General features: G+C 48.2%; 1 protein-coding gene across 1 annotated transcript in view; it reads left to right on the top strand.

The window, feature by feature from the left end:
• The first annotated feature begins 15,515 nt into the window (after nt 1–15,515).
• The window catches only part of apbb3 (amyloid beta (A4) precursor protein-binding, family B, member 3), a 75,875-nt gene continuing 69,626 nt past the window's right edge, over nt 15,516–21,764 (top strand). Inside the window, exon 1 of the mRNA XM_070877161.1 lies at nt 15,516–15,551. Coding sequence (XP_070733262.1) covers nt 15,524–15,551 — 28 coding nt within the window. The 5' untranslated portion in view covers nt 15,516–15,523. The remainder of the gene's footprint in view (nt 15,552–21,764) is intronic.

The raw sequence follows: 21,764 nt of genomic DNA, 5'->3' as shown, positions 1-21,764 counted from the left end.
GAGAGGGGGCAGTGGGGGAGGGGGCAGTGGGAGGGGAGAGGAGGGGGAGGGGGCGGGGGGAGGGGGGAGGTGAGAGGGGGCAGTGGGAGGGGGGAGGGGGGAGGGGAGAGGGGGCAGTGGGGGAGGGGGCAGTGGGAGGGGAGGGGAGAGGGGGCATTGGGAGGGGAGAGGGGGCATTGGGAGGGGAGAGGGGGCAGGAGAGGGGAGAGGGCAGTGGGAGGGAGAGTGGGAGGGGGCAGTGGGAGTTGGGGGGGCATGGGCAGCAGGAGGGCTAGAGGGAGGAGCAGGGGGCAGGGGTAGCGGGAGGGGGAGGAGGAGCTGGGGCAGTGGGGAGAGGGAGGGGCAGTGGGGAGAGGGAGGGGCCCTCCTACGCCTCGCTCCACAGTCAGGTAACTAGTTTAATCGGACCTTTCTGGTGATGATTTCCAGTGGCCGATTCAAGGATCGATGGTTGGGCTGCAGGAAGGCCCCGCATTCTGGGCCGACTGTGTTCAGGGCTGTCCAATTTCGGAAAGTGGGCCGGAACAGACGGAAGGCCTCCCGCTTTGAATATATCAGGAGCCTAACGCCTGCTTCAGGCACGGGCCCCAAACGCCGCTTTTTTTGCCATTAGCAAAATGGCGCACTTCCGATTCGTAATGAGAATGGCCCGTCTGTCCCCCTCCCCGCACTCCTGCCCTGTCACCTACATCCCTGTTTTGCGCCTGGAAAACAATGGGCCGCGCCATCAAATTTCCAGGCCAAAGTTTTACAATGACTGGAGCATGATACCATGTAATGCGCAATGTATTATTCTGCTGCTACGGTACAGCTGTGTTTAACCTGCATTGAAGGCCACAATTTTCTGCAACTGGGAGATGCGGAGGACAGTCAGAGATTAATTGCTGTAACTGAGGCAAAATTGGCAGGCGCTTGTAAACATCTGGCTCCAGGTTAGAAGCAATGAGCAGGAAATAACTGAAGTACTCCTTTCTTTGTACTTCCAACACTTTGAATTGTGGTGTATAAAATAATAGATCTATCCATCTATTGCTTTCTCCCTAAAGGCTTTCATGCCGATTACTCTCATTCCGACAGATTAAGTAACTGGCCCTGATAAATATAATTTCTATAAACTGATGCACTTTTATTAATTAAATCATCCCAAACTTCAAATCAATGACGGATTGCTCAGTTTCACTTCACTTTGCCTTTCACGACCACCGGAGATACCAACGGGCTTTACAGCCAATGAAGTACTTTTGGAGCGTAGTCATTGTTGTAATGTGGGAAATGTGACAGCCAATTTGCGCACAGCAAGCTCCCACACACAGCAATGAGATCATCTGTTTTAGTGATGGTGGTTGAGGGATACATATTGGTCCACGACACCAGGGAAAATCCCCTTGCTCATCGAAATAGTGGCCGTGGGATATTTTGCATCCAACTGAGGGGCAGATGGGGTCTTGGCTTAACCTTTCAATTAAGATGTCAGCCATGTCTCAGTGGGCTTAGGAAGTCATGGGTCCAGAGACTGACACTCCAGTGCAGTACTGAGGGAGTGCTGCACTGTCGGAGGTGCGTCTTTCGGACGAAATGTTACGCCCTCTCAGGTGGGCATAAAACAGATTATCTGGTCATTATCACCTTGCTGTTTTGTGGGAGCTTGCTGTGTGCAAATTGGCTGCCACATTTTCAACATTACAACAGTGACTACACTCCAAAAGCGATTTGGGACACCCTGGGATAGTGAAAGGTGGTAAGATTATCGTTCCTTTTATCCGAAGCATTCCCCTTGCTGTCGTTTGTTTTTCAACTTTTCCCAATCTTCAATGTCTACAAATGTCTCTCAATTGCCCCAATCACATCAAACAACTAATATCCTTGAGTTGTTAATGCTGCTATTCCCGACGTCTGTTGAAATTAATGGGTGATAGAGTAACAGTAACGCTTGTCATTCTTACCTCCACCAGAGGTGGCACTGCCACCTCTATTTAAAAAAAAGGCAGAGTGTAGTGACATCGCAATCCAAGCCAAGCAGAATGGAGATGATTGACAAGCAAGTTACCCAATCATACCTGCTGTATGTGGACTGGGATTGATTTTATGCACATAATTTGTATCCTAAGATGAGAGGGTTGTCCTATGAGGAGAGATTGAGTAGATTGGGCCTATATTCACTGGAGTTTAGAAGAATGAGAGAGGATCTCATAAAAACATATAAATTCTGACAGTTTAGCTGCAGGAAGAATGTTCCCGATGTTGGGGAAGTCCAGAACCAGGGGACACAGTCTAAGGATAAGGGGTAGGCCATTTAGGACCGAGATCAGAGATGCGGAGGAACTTTTTCACTCAGAGTTGTTAACCTGTGGAATTCTCTACCACAGAGGACACAGATGCCAGTTCATTGGATATATTCAAGAGGGAATTAGATATGGCCCTTATGGCTATAAGGATCAAGGGGTATAGAGAGAAAGCAGGAATGGGGTACTGAGGTGAATGATCAGCCATGATCTTATTGAATGGTGGTGCAGGCTCGAAGGGCCTACTCCTGCTCCTATTTTCTATGTTTCTATTCTGAGGGGGATTGACAGGGTAGATGCTGAAAGGCTATTTTCCCTGGCTGGGGAGTCCAGAACTTGGGGGCAATATTTATCCTTTAATGAACATAACAAAAAAGCAGATTATCTGGTCATTATCATATTGCTGTTTGTGGGAGCTTGCTGTGCGTGAATTGGCTGCCACGTTTCATACTTTTATAACAGTGACTACAATCCAAAAATACTTAATTGGTTGTAAAGTGCTTTGAGACGTCTGGTGGTAGTGAAAGGCGCTATATAAATCGAAGTCTTTTGTTCTTTTCATAGTCTCAGGTTAAGGAGTCGGCCATTTAGGACTGAGATGAGAAATTTCTTCACTCAGAGGGTGGTGAATCTCTGGAATTCTCTGCCCCAGAGAGCTGTGGAGGCTCAGTCGTTGGGTATATTCAAGGCTGAGATTGATAGATTTTTGGACTCGAGGGGAATCAAGGATCAAGGGGTAGGGAGAGAAAGCAGGAATGGTGTCCTAAAGTTGCAAAAATGATCAGCCACGATCCTATTGAATGGCGGAGCAGGCTCGAGGGGCCGTATGGCCTACTCCTACTCCTAATTCTTATGTTATGTAACTATTGCCCACTCACTGCATTTTACTGGAGAAAGAAACCTGTTTTTATTGGGAGACTTTGCTATCAGGAGTTCAACATGCTGCAGGTTTTAATAATCATCTTTAAAGAAGGAGAGAGATGTTTAGGGAGGGAATTCCAGAGCTTAGGGTCCAGGCAGCTGAAGGCACGGCCGCCAATGGTGGAGTGATGAAAATTAGGGATGCGCAAGGGACCAGATTCGGAGGCGTGTGAAGATCTCGGGGGGGGGGGGGGTGTGGCTAGAGGAGTGTTGCAGGGATAGCGAGGGCGCGAGGCCATGAAGGCATCAGAACAGGAGTAGGCCATCTAGCCCCTCGAGCCTGCTCCGCCATTCAACAAGATCATGGCTAATCTGGCCGTGGACTCCGCTCCACTTACCCGCCTGCTCCCCGTAACCCTTAATTCCCTTATTGGTTAAAAATCTATCTATCTGTGACTTGAATACATTCAATGAGCTAGTCTCAACTGCTTCCTTGGGCAGAGAATTCCACAGATTCACAACCCTCTGGGAGAAGAAATTCCTTCTCAACTTGGTTTTAAATTGGCTCCCCTGTATTTTGAGGCTGTGCCTCCTAGTTCTAGTCTCCCTGACCAGTGGAAACAACCTCTCTGCCTCTATCTTGTCTATCCCTTTCATTATTTTAAATGTTTCCATAAGATCACCCCTCATCCTTCTGAACTCCAACGAGTAAAGACCCAGTCTACTCAATCTATCATCATAAGGTAACTCCCTCATCTCCGGAATCAGCCTAGTGAATCGTCTCTGTACCCCCTCCAAAGCCAGTATATCCTTCCTTAAGTAAGGTGACCAAAACTGCACGCAGTACTCCAGGTGCGGCCTCACCAATACCCTGTACAGTTGCAGCAGGACCTCCCTGCTTTTGTACTCCATCCCTCTCACAATGAAGGCCAACATTCCATTCGCCTTCCTGATTACCTGCTGCACCTGCAAACTAACTTTTTGGGATTAAAAAAAAAACACAAAAAAAAACACAAAAAAAAAAGGAAAAAAGGGCCTTGTAAATGTCTGGTGTGTCACCCAGGTCGGGTGGCACGGTTTAATGTTTTATGTTTTTGCAGGTAGACTCTAAAAGAGTTTCATGCACAAGGACCCCCAGGTCCCTCTGCACCGCAGCATGTTGTAATTTCTCCCCATTCAAATAATATTCCCTTTTACTGTTTTTTTTTTTTTCCCAAGGTGGATGACCTCACACTTTCCGATATTGTATTCCATCTGCCAAACCTTAGCCCATTCGCTTAACCTATCTACATCTCTTTGCAGCCTCTCTGTGTCCTCTACACAACCCACTTTCCCACTAATCTTTGTCATCTGCAAATTTTGTTACACTACACTCTGTCCCCTCTTCCAGGTCATCTATGTATATTGTAAACAGTTGTGGTCCCAGCACTGATCCCTGTGGCACACCACTAACCACTGATTTCCAACCGGAAAAGGACCCATTTATCCCGACTCTCTGCTTTCTGTTAGCCAGCCAATTCTCTATCCATGCTAATACATTTCCTCTGACTCCGCGTACCTTTATCTTCTGCAGTAACCTTTAGTGTGGCACCTTATCGAATGCCTTTTGGAAATCTAAATACACCACATCTATCGGTACATTTCTATCCACCATGCTCGTTATATCCTCAAAGAATTCCAGTAAATTATTTAAACATGATTTCCCTTTCATGAATCCATGCTGCGTCTGCTTGATTGCACTATTCCTATCCAGATGTCCCGCTATTTCTTCCTTAATAGTTTCAAGCATTTTCCCCACTACAGATGTTAAACTAACCGGCCTATAGTTACCTGCCTTTTGTCTGCCCCCTTTTTTAAACAGAGGCGTTACATTAACTGCTTTCCAATCCGCTGGTACCTCCCCAGAGTCCAGAGAATTTTGGTAGATTATAACGAATGCATCTGCTATAAATTCCGCCATCTCTTTTAATACCCTGAGATATATTTCATCAGGACCAGGGGACTTGTCTACCTTGAGTCCCATTAGCCTGTCCAGCACTACCCCCTTAGTGATGGTGATTATCTCAAGGTCCTCCCTCCCACATTCCTGTGACCAGCAATTTTTGGCGTGGTTTTTGTGTCTTCCACTGTGAAGACCGAAGCAAAATAATTGTTTAAGGTCTCAGCCATTTCCACATTTCCCATTATTAAATACCCCTTCTCATCTTCCAAGGGACCAACATTTACTTTAGTCACTCTTTTCTGTTTTATATATCGAGGCGTTGCTGGACCAAGAGCCCAATGTCTGTCATCGAGCACAGATCACCACCAATACTCCAGATCCCCTTCCAGGCTCAGGAGCGGGAACTCGCAGCTTAGGATCTCTCTGTTCAGGCTTTGTCTCCAGCCTGTAATTAGTCTGGTGTGTCAGTTGTGGCTCAGTGGGCAGCACACTCGCCTCTGAGTCAGAAGGTTGTGGGTTCAAATCCCACTCCAGGGACAAGTGCAGTGCTGAGGGAGTGCTGCACTGTCGGAGTTGCCATCTTTCAGATGAGATGTCCTGTCTGCCCTCTCAGTTGGACATAAGATCTCGTGGCACTATTTCGAAAAAGAGCAGGGACGTTACCCCAGTGTCCTGGGCCAATATTTCATCATCATCATCGACAGTCCCTCGAAATCGAGGAAGACTTGCTTCCACTCTAAAAGTGAGTTCTCAGGCGACTGAACAGTCCCATACGGGAATTACAGTCTCTGTCACAGGTGGGACAGACAGTGGGTGAAGGTAAGGGAGGGTGGGACTGGTTTGCCGCACGCTCCTTCCGCTGCCTGCGCTTGGTTTCTGCATGCTCTCGGCAACGAGACTCGAGGTGCTCAGCGCCCTCCCAGATGCTCTTCCTCCACTTAGGGCGGTCTTTGGCCAGGGACTCCCAGGTGTCGGTGGGGATATTGTATTTTATCAAGGAGGTTTTGAGGGTGTCCTTGTAACGTTTCCTCTGCCCACCTGGGGATCGCTTGCCATGTAGGAGTCCGAGTAGAGCGCTTGCTTTGGGAGTCTGTTCGCATGCCCGACACAAATGTGGCCCGTGCAACGGAGCTGGTCGAGTGTGGTCAGTGCTTCGATGCTGAGGATGTTGGTGCATCCTCCCAGGGGATTTTCAGGATCTTGTGGAGACAGTGTTGGTGGTATTTCTCCAGCGATTTGAGGTGTCTACTGTACATGGTCCACGTCTCTGAGCCATACAGGAGGACAGGTATCACTACAGCCCTGTAGACCATAAGGTTGGTGCCAGATTATATTGCCCCTCAATCAACATAAAAGCAGATTATCTGGAGCAAGGAGGTATGCTCAAACTGTAAAAATATTGGTTAGGCTGCAGCTGGAGTACTGTGTGCAGTTCTGGTCACCACATTACAGGAAAGATGTGATTGCACTGGAGAGGGTACAGAGGAGATTTACAAGAATGTTGCCTGGACTGGAGAATTTTGGCTATGAGGAAAGATAGTGGATAGGAAGGATCTGTTTATCTTGGCAGAGGGGCAACAACCAGGGGGCATAAATTTAAAGTAATTGGGGGGAGGTTTAGAGGAGATATGAGGGGAAATTTCTTCTCCCAGAGGGCGGTGGGGGTCTGGAACTCACTGCCTGAAAGTGTGGTAGAGGCAGAAACCCTCAGCACATTTTTAAAATACTTGGATGTGCACTTGAAGTGCCGTAACCTACAGGGCTACAGACCGAGAGCTGGAAAGTGGGATTAGGCTGAATAGCTCTTTGTCGGCTGGTGAGGGCACGATGGGCCGAAATGGCCTCCTTCCATGCTGTAAATTTCTACGATGATTCTATGTATCACATTGCTGTTTGTGGGAGCTTGCTGTGCGCAAGTTGGCTGCGGCGTTTCCCACATTACGATAATGACTACACTCCAAAAGTACTTCATTGGCTTGTAAAATGCTTTGAGATGTCTGGTGGTCATGAAAGACGCTATATAAATGCTTTTTTTTCTTTTTTGTAAGGGACAGTGTGGAGGTTTTGCCGTCAGGAAACACCGGGGTGTGGTGGAGAACCTGGCTTAACGGGATCTCTTCTCTATCTACCGAAGTTCCAGCAGAAGTTACTGGTCGAACTCCTGAGGAATCTGAGAGCCATTGCTCCCCTCTCGAAGGTGCAGAGGCCACTCTGCATGTGACCAAGCAAACATCTGAGGATATGTTGATGAATTGCGCCTGGTTGAAGTAATCAAAAGACTAATGGAATGGTGGTCTTTATCTCAAAGGGGTTACATAGAAACATAGAAAATAGGTGCAGGAGTAGGCCATTCGCCCCTTTGAGCCTGCACCACCATTCAATATGATCATGGCTGATCATTCCTTCAGTACCCCACACCTGCTTCCTCTCCATACCCCTTGATCCCTTTAACCGTGAGGGCCACATCTAACTCCCTTTTGAATATATCTAACAAACTGGCCCCAACAACTTTCTGTGGTAGAGAATTCCACATGCCCACAACTCTCGAGTGAAGAATTTTCTCCTCGTCTCGGTCCTAAATGGTTTACCCCTTATCCTTGTGACCCCTGGTTCTGGACTTCCCCAACATCAGGAACATTCTTCCTGCATCTAACCTGTCCAATCCTGTCAGAATTTTATGTTTCTTTGAGATCTCTCATTCTTCTAAACTCCAGTGAATATAAGCCTAGTCGATCCATGTCAGTCCTGCCATCCCGGGAATCAGTCTGGTGAACCTTTGCTGCACTCCCTCAATAGCAAGCACGTCCTTCCTCAGATTAGGAGACCAAAACTGTACACAATACTCCAAGTGAGGAAGTGATCCTTCAGTTGAGCCGAGCCTTGGTCAGATCTCCGTATGGAGGACTGCGTTGGGTCCTGGGTAGCGCACCTCAGGGACGATATGTTGCTCTTGGAGGGAGCGCAGCACAGGTTCACCAGAATGAACAGCAAATGTATTTCAACATAGATCAGTGTGAGGTGCTGCATTTTGGTAGGAGGAATAAGGAGGTCACATACTGCTTGGGAAATAAGTCTAAATGGTGTAGAGGAACATCGGGATCCAGGGAGACAGAATGATACCGGGCCTTAAGGATTAAGTTATGAGGACAGGTTGCATAAGCTTGACATCCATTCCCTTGAGTTTGGAAGGTTGAAGGGTGATCTGATCAAGGTGATTAACATGTTAAAGGGATCCGATTGGATAGATACAGAGAAATTATTTCCACTGATAGGGGAATCCATAAAAGGAGAGGACATGGGGGCGGGTTTTCGGCTCCTCTGCGCTCCGTTTCTCGCCCCGGAGCGGCGGCAATGGCGGCGGTGAGGTGTTCTAGGCGGGCGGTCAGCCTCCAGCGCCCCGCGGCGATCCTTGGGGTCGGGTTTAGCACTGAGCTGCGTCCAGTGTGCACCGCCCCTGGGTCGCGACACCGGCGCGAGATTTGACTCCCGCGCGCCCCACAGTGACCGCCTGGGAAATCAGGGCGGGTAACCTATACCGACAGCGGAGAGGTGAGTAACGGACTCCTGAGGTCAGTGCGATTGTTCGTTCTTTTAGTTTTTTTTTGCGATTTGTGATGTGGTGGCATGGGCAATGTTTTGGGAATGTTTTTCTGGGTTTTTTTTTCAGGCGTCTCTGGGAGAGCTCCTGGCCCGGCTCTTTAGCTCGGGAGTTTCCCATCCTGACGCCCCCACGAGGGATGTACAACGCCTCCCATAGCGCTGCGTCCCCTGACTCAGGGCCCAGCCGCCCAATGTTACTGACTGAAGTGCAAACTGTTCCCGGGCGCTAACTTTACCGTCCTGCTGCAATTACCGCCCCGAAATCATCAAAACCAAAATTTCATGCCCTAAAATTAGAGCCAGTCTATCCAGGGGTGAAACCAGAAAGCAATTTTTCACACGCAGGATAGTGGAAACCTGGATCTCGCAACCCCCCACCCCCCAAAAGGCTGGAGGGTGGGGGGCAGATAAATGGAGCTTTCAAGACTGAGATCATCGAAATTTACAGCGCAGAAGGAGGCCATTTTGGCCCATCGTGTCCGCGCCGGCCAATAAAGAGCCACACGGCCCTCGGTCAGCAGCCCTGAAGGTTACATATAAACCTGTGAACAATGACGGAAAGGCAAAGAGCACCCAGCCCAACCAGTCCACCCCACACAACTGCGACACCCCTTATACTGAAACATTCTACACTCCACCCCAACCGGAGCCATGTGATCTCCTGGGAGAGGCAAAAACCAGATTAAAAACCCAGGCCAATTTAGGGAGGAAAAAAATCTGGGAAAATTCTTCTCCAACCCATCCAAGCGATCGAAACTAGTCCAGGAGATCATCCGGGCCGTACTCTATTCCCTGCAGTACTTACCATTATATCTGCGCCATCCAACAAAAGGTCATCCAGTCTAATCCCAATTACCAGCTCTAGGTCCGTAACCCTGCAGTTTAAGCACTAAGTGCCCATGCAACCATCTCTGAAAAGTGGTGAGGGTTTCTGCATCCACCACTCTTCCAGGCAGAGAGTTCCAGATCCCCACAACCCTCTTGTAATAGACCACTCCACTAATGGAAATAGACCCTTACTATCTGCTATATCCAGACCCCTCAATATTTTGCACACCTCGATGAGGTCTCCTCTCAACCTCCTCTATTCCAGTGAGAACAAACCCAGCCTATCCAATCTGTCCTTGTAACTAAGATTCTCCATTCCAGGCAGCATCCTAGTAAATCTGCTCTGCACCCTCTCTAGTGCAATCATGTCCTTCCTATAATAAGGCGACCAGAACTGCACTCAGTACTCCAGCTGTGGCCCAACCAAAGTATTATACAATTTAAGCATAACCTCCCTGCTCTTATATTCTATGCCTCGGCCAATAAAGGCAAGCATTCCGTATGTATTCTTAACCACCTTATCCACCTGGCCTGCTACTTTCAGGGATCTGTGGACAAGCACTCCAAGGTCCCTTTGTTGTTCTACATTATTAAGTGGCCTACCGCTTAATGTGTATACCCTTTCCTTATTAGCCTTCCCAAAGTGCATCACCTCTCACTTCTCTGCATTAAATTCCATTTGCCACTGCTCTGCCCACCTGACCAGTAGATTGGTATCCTCCCACAGCCCATGACTTTCCTCTTCATTATCAACCACAGTCAATTTTAGTGTCATCTGCAAACTTCACAATCATACTCCCTTTATTCAAATCTAAATCGTTGATATATACCACAAAAAGCAAGGGACCCAGTACTGAGCCCTGCGGAACCCCACTGGAAACATCCTTCCAGTCACAAAAACATCTATCAACCATTACCCTTTGCTTCCTACCTCCAAGCCAATTTTTGATCCAACTTGCCCTGGATCCCATGGGCTTTAACCTTCATGACCAGTCTGCCGTGCGGGACCTTCTCAAAAGCCTTGCTAAAGTCCATATATACTACATCGTACGCACTACACTCATCGACCCTCTTGGTTACCTCCTCAAAAAATTCAATCAGGTTAGTCAAACACGATAGATTTTTGTTGGCTAAAAGGTATCAAGCGATTATGGAGCAAAGGCGGATAAGTGGAGGTGAGCTACGGATCAGCCGATGATCTAATTGAATGGCGGATCGGACTCATAGGGCCTAATAGCCGCCGCCTCTTTCTATGAATGTTTCCAGATGAGAAAGGGGATTGAAAGCAGGTACAGAGGGGTTGAGGGTTCACAATGCCCAGTGCAACAAGTTACCAACTTTCTAAATCTCTTGGCGGGCATTTGAAAGTCATGACATCGGCTGATGCTCGTACACGCTGTCCTGTTATGGATCCGTTAAAATCTTCCAAGCATTGTCCTTGGCCAGCAAAAGTGATATTGCCCGGTGAACATCGCTGCTGTTTCCTATTATGACATGGCTGTAATAGGACACAACGGGCTTCAGAATGACTTGGCACTCCACCTCTCCTCAGTCAGATCCCACTCTTCGATCACCTTGTTCCACTGAAGTGCACACTCGGTCCATTTTTAGCAAGTGTTCTGTAATATCATCCTCATCTTAATAGTTATAATCAATAACTTTCTCAATCACACTGCGTCACTTCACCCAACTATGCTGTATGCTCAATAGTTTTTAAACAAATTGGGACGTTGGTCTTGCTGTCAAGGCTGGCATTTATTGCCCATCTCTAATTGCCCCTTGAGAAGGTGGTGGTGAGCCGCCGCCTTGAACCGCTGCAGTCCCATGTGGTGAAGGTGCTCCCACAGTGCTGTTGGGGAGGGAGTTCCCTCCCTGACCCAGTGACGATGAAGGAACGGCCGATATATTTACAAGTCGGGCTGGAGTGTGACTTGGGAGGGGAACTTGTTGGTGATGGTGTTCCCATGCGCCTGATGCCCTTGTCCTTCTAGGCGGTAGAGGTGGCGGGTTTGGGAGGTGCTGCCGAAGAAGCCTTGGCGAGTTGCTGCAGTGCATCTTGTAGATGGTGCACACTGCAGCCACGGTACACCGGTGGTGGAGGCTGTGGATGTATAAGATGGTGGACGGGGTGCCGATTAAGCGGACATCTTTATCCTGGTGACGCCAGTCAATGCCACAATGGGCAGGGTGAGCTGAGCTGGAACAGCAGCAGGGACTTCACCAGCTGATTGCCTGCAACGTTTTAGCTGTTTTAACTCCAGCGATACAACAGCAATAACAACCTGTGTTTATATAGCGCCTTTTAATGTAGTGAAACGTAGTGAAGCTTCACAGGAGCATGTCGGGGCTATAAATAGAGCTGGAGCGCCGGGCCCTGGAACACCGTGGGCGAAGGTGCGGCGAATGAGGATACGGGGCCCAGAAGAGCCGAGGATCCAGGGGCAGCACGGGCCCAGCCCACACTGCGATATGTGTGCACACTGGGTCCGTGCAGCAGAGCTGGTCTCCAGTCGTTTTGGTTAATCCTTGCCACTGGACCAAGACCTATCTCTGTCAAGCCCGCGTGGTGGCTGGTTTGTAAAGGCCATCCCACATTAAAAAAAAAAACCACGCATAGGCATCTTCCACCCCCTCAATTGGAGTTCAGGACTGGCTGGAACATCGGGTCCTTCATTGAAACATCTGTGAACTCTTGTGGAAGCAAGTCATCCCCGTTCGAGGGACCGTCTATGATGATGACGTGATAAAAAATTTGACACCGAGCCACATAAGGAGAAATTAAGGCAGGTGACCAAAAGCTTGGTCAGAGAGGGAAGTTTTAAGAAGTGTCTTGAAGGAGGAAAGAGAGTTAGAGAGGGAGTTCCAGAGCTTAGTGCCTAGACAACAGAAGGCACGGCCACCAATGTTTGAGCGATTATAATCAGGGATGCTCAGAAGGGCAGAATTAGAGGAGCGCAGACATCTCGGCGGAGGGGGGGTGGTTTGTGGGGCCGGAGGAGATTACAGAGATAGGGAGGGGCGAGGGCCATGGAAGGATTTGAAAACATGGATGAGAATTTTGAAATCGAGGCGTTGCTTAACCGGGAGCCAATGTAGGTCAGCGAGCACAGGGGTGATGGATGAGCGAGACTTGGTGCGAGTTAGGACACTGGGCAGCCGAGTTTTGGATCACCTCTAGTTTACGTAGGGTAGAATGTGGGCGACCAGCCAGGAGTGCGTTGGAATAGTCAAGTCTAGAGGTAACAAAGGCACGGATGAGGGCTTCAGCAGTGGATGAGCTGAGGCAAGGGGCGGGGACGGGGGTGGAAATAGGTGGCCTTAGTTATGCTGCGGATATGTGGCCGGAAGCTCATTTCGGGGTCAAATATGACACCAGGGTTGCGAACCGTCTGGTTCAGCCTCACAGGAGTTGGGGAGAGGGATGGAGTCAGTGGCTGGGGAACGGAGTTTGTGGCGGGGACCGAAAACGATGGCTTTGGTCTTCCCAATATTCAATTGGAGAAAACAACAACAACTTACATTTATATAGCGCCTCTAACGCAGTAAAAAAACCTCCCAAGACGCTTCACAGGAGTGTTTTCAAACAAAATTGTACACCGAGCTGCATAAGGAGACATTAGGACAGGTTGGTCAAAGAGAGAGGTTTTCAGGAGGAGAGAGGGCAGAGCTTGGGGCCGAGGCAACAGAAGGCACGGCCTCCAATAGCGGAGCGATGAAAATCGAAGACGTGCAAGAGGGTGGAATTGGAGGAATGGCGAGATCTTGGGTAGGCTGTGGGGCTGGAGGAGGTTAGCGATAGGGATTTGAAAACTAGGATATCCATGAGAACGTTTGAGGATTGCCAAGTGTTGAATCCAGCAATCTGCAACCAAGCAAGAATTAGATCGAATTGCAATCAACGACGACGACAGATACAACAACAACAACAATTTGCATTTCTATAGCACCTTTAACGCAAGGCGCCTCACAGGATCAATCATCAAACACAATTGTACACCAAGCCGCATGAGGAGATATTGGGACAGGTGACCAAAAGCTTGCTGGAAGAGGTCACATGTCAATGCTGGCCTTTGCTGGTATTAGATATTCCGCATGAGCCTCCTCCCAATCTAATTAACTCTTCCCAACCTGCCCCCATATCCCACTCTCCCTCATGTAGACATCAAGCCTCCCCTGAAATACACCAATGCTCACTGCTTCAAGCACTCCATGTAGCAGTGAGTTCCACATTCTTGCCCCTCTCTGTGTCAAGACATTCCTCCTAAATTATTAAATTGCTCAGTCAGTGACCATCTTATAATTATCCCCTCCCTCCCCACTATTCTGGGCCCTCCCCACAAGTTGTAACCGTTTCATAACAGCGTAAGAAATGGGAGCAGGGGTCGGCCATTTGGCCCCTCGAGCCTGCTCCGCCATTCAATAAGATCATGGCTGATCTGATCATGGGCTCAGCTCCACTTCCCTGCCCGCTCCCCATAACCCTTTGCTCCCTTATCGCTCAAAAATCCGTCTATCTCCACCTTAAATATATTCAATGACCCAGCCTCCACAGCTCTCTGGGGCAGAGAATTCCATAGATTTACAACCCTCCGAGAAGAAATTCCTCCTCATTTCAGTTTTAAATGGGCGGCCCCTTATTTGGAGACTATGTCCCCTAGTTTTAGTTTCCCCTATGAGTGGAAACATCCTCTCTGCATCCACCTTGTCGAGCCCCCTCATTATCTTGTATGTTTCAATAAGATCACCTCTCATTCTTCTGAACTCCAATGTGTACAGGCCCAACCTACTCAACCGATCTTCATAAGTCAACCCCCTCATCTCTGGAATCCCCCTGACCTTTCGAAACCCTTGATAATTTTAAAGACCTTTATCAGGCCTCCTCTTTTCCAAAGTAAAATAGACCCAACCTGCTCAATCTTCCCTGATAGTTACAACATCTCAATTCCGTAAATCGTTTCTGTACTTTTTCCAGTGCTTCAATGTCCCTTTGTGTAATATGATGACCAGAACAGTTCACAGTACTCCCAAGTGTGGCCTCATCAAGGATCTATATAAATTTAACATGACTTCTCTGCTTTTGCATTTGATTCCCCTGGAAATGAACCCCAGTGCTCTATTTGCACTGTTAATGGCCTTAACAAGGTATGTTGCTACTTCATTTTCTGACCGTCCAGGAACTAAGGGGCCTCCTCATTCCTCCTGCCAAAATGAATCGCTTCATACTTCCCGGTGTTGAATTTCATTTGCCATTTGCCCGCTCACTCGGCCCTCCTGTTTGTGCTTTCCTGTAGTTTGGCATCATTAGCTAAACCTGCTCTCTCCCCAATCTGTTCCTGACACATGCTCATCTCCACAGGGCTTCCCTCTGGACGCCACGCCCAGGTGATGCGGACACTTTAGCCAAGTGCGTGTCTTCGCATGGGGGAGAGATCGTGCGCTCCACGTCGGTCAAACGGAAACGCTGTAGGGTGGGTGGAGATTTTCATGGCGCGGCGCTTTGGAGAGCGATGGGTTGGCATGTGAGTCAGACACCCACCTGATCATAAATAGCAAGTTGTATTATTGCGACACAAGGCATTGGTCAGGACCCATCTAGTTGACTATCCAAAGGGAGGATATCGTTATAGGATGGGGTAAAGTCCATGATGGAGGAGAGTGTACATGGGCTGTGGGAGGGGATTCAATGGGTGGGTAAAGTGCATGTTAGCGTTGAGTGTACATGGGACCTACTCCTGAATTACCTCATCTTATCATCTTCTTAAATTGCTAACTTGCTGCACAATGAAGTTTTTTCTTTCATTTTATGGACAATGATAAAAGCTTGCAATTCAGCAGATCAATAAAGAACTATAATTTCACTAAATATCTCAGCAAATGAATATCATTTTGTGCTAATTCATCGTTATCTATATTATAAAGATTGATACTGTTTTTTTTTTTTTGCTGGCTGATTTACCAAATTGCCGGAGTTCGATGGACAGTCACTGGCTGGTTCCCACACTTTGCTGAGATGCAGGAGCTCTATGGACAGTCACACGGTATTTCACACTTTGCTGAGATGCAGGGGGTGGATGGGCAGTCAGCGGCCGGGTCAGATACGTGGCTTCTGCCAGCTATGCTCTCGTGAACTGATTGCGGTGCCTTGGGACCCTTTGATCTGTCACTCATAGCACATGGATCTCCATTAGCTGGTGGCAGTTGACCCAGTTTCCCTCACATCATCATTAAAGAGGAAATTAACGCAATAGTTAGGAAGGACATTAGCTTGGATGATGTGGAATCGGTATGGGTGGAGCTGCGGAATACCAAAGGGCAGAAAACGCAAGTGGGAGTTGTGTACAGACCACCAAACAGTAGTAGTGAGGTTGGGGACAGCATCAAACAAGAAATAAGGGATGTGTGCAATAAAGGTACAGCAGTCATCATGGGTGACTTTAATCTACACTGATTGGGCTAACCAAACTGGTAGCAATACGGTGGAGGAGGATTTCCTGGAATGTATTAGGGATAGTTTTCTCGACCAATATGTCGAGGAACCAACTAGAGGACTGGCCATCCTAGACTGGGTGATATGTAATGAGAGGATGAATTAGCAATCTTCTTGTGCGAGGCCCCTTGGGGAAGGGCGACCATAATATGGTACAATTCTTTATTAAGATGGAGAGTGACACAGTTAATTCAGAGACTAGGGTCCTGAAATTAATGAAAGGTAACTTCGATGGTATGAGACGTAAATTGGCTAGGATAGACTGGCAAATCATACTTAAAGGGTTGACGGTGGATAGGCAATGGCAAACATTTAAAGGTCACATGGACGAACTTCAACAATTGTACATCCCTGTCTGGAATAAAAATAAAATGGGGAAGGTGATTCAACCGTGGCTAACAAGGGAAATTAAGGATAGTGCTAAATCCAAGGAAGAGGCATATAAATTGGCCAGAGAAAGCAGCAAACCTGAGGACTGGGAGAAATTTAGAATTCAGCAGAGGAGGACAAAGGGTTTAATTAGGAGGGGGAAAATAGAGTATGAGAGGAAGCTTGCTGGGAACATAAAAACTGACTGCAAAAGCTTCTATAGATATGTGAAGAGAAAAATATTAGTGAAGACAAACGTAGGTCCCTTGCAGTCAGATTCAGGTGAATTTATAATGGGGAACAAAGAAATGGCAGACCGGTTGAACAAATACTTTGGTTCTGTCTTCACAAATAACCTTCCGGAAATACTAGGGGACCGAGGGTCTAGTGAGAAGGAGGAACTGAAGGAAATCCTTATTGGGCGGGAAATTGTGTTGGGGAAATTGATGGGTTGAAGGCCAATAAATCCCGGGGCCTGATAGTCTGCATCTCAGAGTACTTAAGGAAGTGGTCCTAGAAATAGTGGAAGTATTGGTGATCATTTTCCAACAGTCTATCGACTCTGGATCAGTTCTTATGGACTGGAGGGTAGCTAATGTAACCTCACTTTTTAAAAAAAGGAAGGAGAGAGAAAACGGATAATTATAGACCGGTTAGTCTAACATCAGTAGTGGGGAAAATGTTGGAATCAATTAAAGATGAAATAGCTGCGCATTTGGAAAGCAGTGACAGGATCGGTCCAAGTCAGCATGGATTTATGAAATGGAAATCATGCTTGACAAATCTTCTAGAATTTTTTGAGGATATAACTAGTAGAGTGGATAAGGGAGAACCAGTGGATGTGGTGTATTTGGACTTTCAAAAGGCTTTCGACTAGGTCCCACACAAGAGATTGGTGTGCAAAATTAAAGCACATGGTATTGGGGGTAATGTACTGACGTGGATAGAGAACAGGAAGCAGAGAGTGGTATAAACGAGTCCTTTTCAGAATGGCAGGCAGTGACTAGTGGGATGCCGCAGGGCTCAGTGCTGGGACCCCAGCTATTTACAATATACATCAATGATTTAGACGAAGGAATTGAATGTAATATCTCCAAGTTTGCAGATGACACTAAGCTGGGTGGCGGTGAGCTGTGAGGAGGACGCTAAGAGGCTGCAGGATGAATTGGACAGGTTAGGTGAGTGGGCAAATGCATGGCAGATGCAGTATAATGTGGATAAATGTGAGGTTATCCACTTTGGTGGCAACTACACAAAGGCAGAATATTATCTGAATGGGGGCAGATTAGGAAAAGGGGAGGTGTAACGAGATCTGGGTGTCATGGTACATCAGTCATTGAAAGTTGGCATGCAGGTACAGCAGGTGGTGAAGAAGGCAAATGGTATGTTGGCCTTCATAGCTAGGGGATTTGAGTATAGGAGCAGGGAGGTCTTACTGCAGTTGTACAGGGCCTTGGTGAGGCCTCACCTGGAATTTTGTGTTCAGTTTTTGTCTCCTAATCTGAGGAAGGACATTCTTGCTATTGAGGGAGTGCAGCGAAGGTTCACCAGACTGATTCCCGGGATGGCTGGACTGACATATGAGGAGAGACTGCATTGACTGGGCCTTTATTCAGTGGAGTTTAGAAGGCTGAGAGGGGATCTCGTAGGAACATATAAAATTCTGACGGGACTGGACAGGTTAGATGCAGGAAGTATGTTCCCGATGTTGGGGAAGTCCAGAACCAGGGGACATAGTCTAAGGATAAGGGATAAGCCATTTGGGACTAGAATGAGGAGAAACTTCTTCACCTGAGAGTTGTTAACCTGTGGAATTCCCTGCCGCAGAGTGTTGTTGATGCCAGTTCATTGGATATATTCAAGAGGCAGTTAGATGTGGCCCTTACAGCTAAAGGGATCAAGGGGTATCGAGAGAAAGCAGGAAAGGGTTACTGAGGTGAATGATCAGCCATGATCATATTGAATGGTGGTGCAGGCTCGAAGGGTCAAATGGCCTACTTCTGCACCTATTTTCTATCTTTCTATGTTTCTATCATAGAATCACAGAAGGAGGCCATTTGGCCCATCATGCCTCTGTTGGCTCTTTTGAAATTAGTCATATTCTCCCCCACCTCTTTTCCCACAGCCCTGCAAATGTCTCCTTTTCAAGTATTTATCCCATTCCCTTTCGAAAGTTACTATTGAATCTGCTCCCACCGTGCTTTCAGGCAGCGCATTCAAATCACAACAACCTGCTGTGTAAATAAGATATCACCCAGTTCCCCCTTGGATATTTTGCCAATTATCTTAAATCTGTCTCCTCTGAATACCTGCCCTCCTTATTTACCCCTCATAATTTTTAACATCTCCATTAAATCTCCTCTGCACCCTCTCCAAGGCATTGATATCCTTCCTACAGTGCGGTGCCCAGAATTGGACACAATACACCAGCTGAGGTCTAACCAATGATTTATGAAGGTTCAGTATTTGTGCTCTACGTCCCTATATTTAAAGCCGAAGAACCCATATGCTTTTTCAAACACACTTATCAACGTGTACTGCCACCTGCAATGGTATCCCTGACCACAGGACCCGGTTTACTGAAATGACCAATAGTTAAAAATCCTTATTCTAGGTCTGTGGACTTCAGAAGCAGCAACATTTTGGGTATAGTAGTGTAAGAACCCAAAGGCCTGAACCAATAGATACAGAGTAATACTCCCTCTACACTGTCCCATCAAACACCTCCAGGGCAGATACAGTACGGGGTTAGATACAGAGTAAAGCTCCCTCTACACTGCCCCATCAAACACTCCTGGCAGGTACAGGGGGTTAGATACAGAGTAAAGCTCCCTCTACACTGTCCCATCAAACATTCCCAGGGCAGGTACAGCATGGGGTTAGATACAGAGTAAAGCTCCCTCTACACTGTCCCATCAAACACCCCCAGGACAGGTACAGCACAGGTTATGTGATGTATGTAGTGCTCAAACCACTGACTCTATACGGTCTGGTGTTGTAGTAACTGCTGTGACCTTAGTCCTTTAGTGTGTAACTCCAGAGTGCCTCTCAGGTGTGGTGGGCAGCCTTTTATACTCTGTCTTGCAGGTACTTTCAGGTCTCCGACCACAGCGCCCTCTGTGGCACACCATTGTACTTATACGTTTAATGTACCTGGACAATACATAACATCTCACCTCCCTCCCCTCCCCCCAGTTCCAAAGGCCATTGCCGGTGACCTCGGCCTTGTTGGTCCTGGTTGGTTTGTGAGTGTGAGCCCATTACCATCCACTTCCCCCTTCCCCCCCTATGTGGAGATTATGCTTGCGATCCGGTGCAAGCATGTGGTGTTTACAGTCCTTACATGGGTGATGACGTACACGAGCATAACCTCCAACAGAAAGCAGGTATACATGGACAGTACATTTATATGGTACATATAATATGTGGTACAGATGTTATGTCTAAAGGTTGCAGGTACACTGAACAGTTATTTAATCCCAGCTCCTCTGGGTGAGGTGTGGTGGCCGTATCTTGCCCCTTTTAGCCCGAGGTAATGGGCTGCGCTGAGACAGGGTATCGCAACTGGTGCGTTGTCTCTGTTCTCAGAAAGTTGTCGCCTTGGCAGCTCATCTGCAACCGTTGAACCATTGCATGAATCACATAAATCGAAAATCGCTTTAGTCGTTAGTCACGGATCCATTACCCTTTTACTTATACCTCGTGGTATTAACTCTCTTCGTAATTCATAACCATTATTTTAAACACGGTAACCATTCAGCATTAAAATATTAACTCTTATCATAAATCCGAATTCTTACATTCATATAGATCATTTAGACTCGCTCTTGCCTTACAAAAGCCTCTTTGTGGGGACCGCCAATGGTGTAAGGCCCTTTTAAGACTCCCGGGTGCATTTCCCTTTTAAGATGCCATCTTGTGTTTCCCATGAGGCTTCCACTGGGTGCCGCCATTTTAGTTGCTCTGCTGGCCTTTGTCTGCAGAGCTCTGTTGCCATGAGGCTCACAACCATCTTGGGCTCGCTGGCGAAGAAGGAACAAAGAAGAAAGAAAGAAAGAGAAGAAAAACGGCCCAGAGCAACTTATCTTGATTCTGGCAGAAGTGGCTCCCTGGACTCTCAGTCATAGTCCTTGTGAGAGCGGCCTCCGTAATTGCTGCCGCATCCGCCCTCTGGCTCGCGTTCTCCCGAGTCACACCAGCCACCGCCGTAGCCTCCAGCACCGCCGCTGTAGTCTCCGCTCCTATCGCTGTCCCCACAACTGCCGCCTCTCCTGCGGCTGCTACCACCGCCCAACTTTTCCTCTGCATGGGCCCCCCGGATTTGTCGGCCATCAATGGACCTCCCGCTCATCGCCCGCAGCACCCCGCCAGCCCGCACCTACAAGACTACTCCTCCAGGGTCTGCTCGTCTGCGGAGGCTGAGGCTGCAGGATTGCTTGAGGTCAGGAGTTCTGGGCTGCTGTCGCCTGTGTGGGGATTAAGGCTGCAGATGAAAGGCTTCTTCCTCCTCCAGCTCGGTCGGCGCTGCTCTTTGGGAACCCCGGGGAACAGCGGTCTGTGGAGGAATGAAGTCTTCCCAGCTCCCACGGATCTTTCCCATCCACCTCCTGCCGAGAAGCGGCGGCCCATCGCCACAAAGGTAAACCGTGCGTCCCGCCCCCGTGAGATACCTGCACATCCGCCCTGCTGAGAACGGATATCAGTTCCTTGGTGTAGGTGCACAGCTTCGCTGTGACCGGGACCAGCTTGGGTCGTGCAGCTGGGTTGACCCACAGTTTATCAAAAGTTTCCTGACTCATCAACGATGGACCCGATCCAAGTGTCCACTTCCATACTCACTGGGACTCCTTAATCTTGACTTCTGTAGTCACTGGGGCCGAACCGTCGGTACACGTACACAGTCCAAACGCCTCATCATCTTCTGTCTGCTCCTCGCTGGAAAATGGACCCTCTACCATCTCCTCAGCCACACGGTGAGTCGTGTTTCTTTTACACATACACTGAAGGTGGCCTTTCGTGTGGCAGGCATTGCACGTATACTCTGCAAACCTGCACCGGTGAGCCCCATGGCTTCCTCCGCAGCGCCAGCATGGTGCTGCTTGATTGGCCTCCCTCAGCGGACTCTGAGTTCCAAGATCCCGAGGTCCGTGCTCTCTGCCCCGGGCAGAGCCACGTTCTGCAGTTTTGTCCGTGGTGAGCGCTATCCTGTGGACAGTGTCTACCGGGTTCGAGACTGTGTGGATCATCTGCCTGGTGCTGCAAGTCGAGGTCATAAATGCCCGGCTGATGGTGGTGGCTTGCTGCAAGGTGACTGTAGGTTCAGTGGATGGCAGCTTGTGAAGGAGACCCTCATGGCCAATCCCCATAACAAAGACATCTTGCAACGCCTCGTCAA

The sequence above is a fragment of the Pristiophorus japonicus genome, chromosome 4 (genome assembly GCF_044704955.1).
Source record: "Pristiophorus japonicus isolate sPriJap1 chromosome 4, sPriJap1.hap1, whole genome shotgun sequence".
Lineage (NCBI taxonomy): Eukaryota > Metazoa > Chordata > Chondrichthyes > Pristiophoridae > Pristiophorus > Pristiophorus japonicus.
The sequence above is the reverse complement of the archived record's forward strand: the minus strand, read 5'-3'. Positions and strand labels throughout refer to the sequence as shown.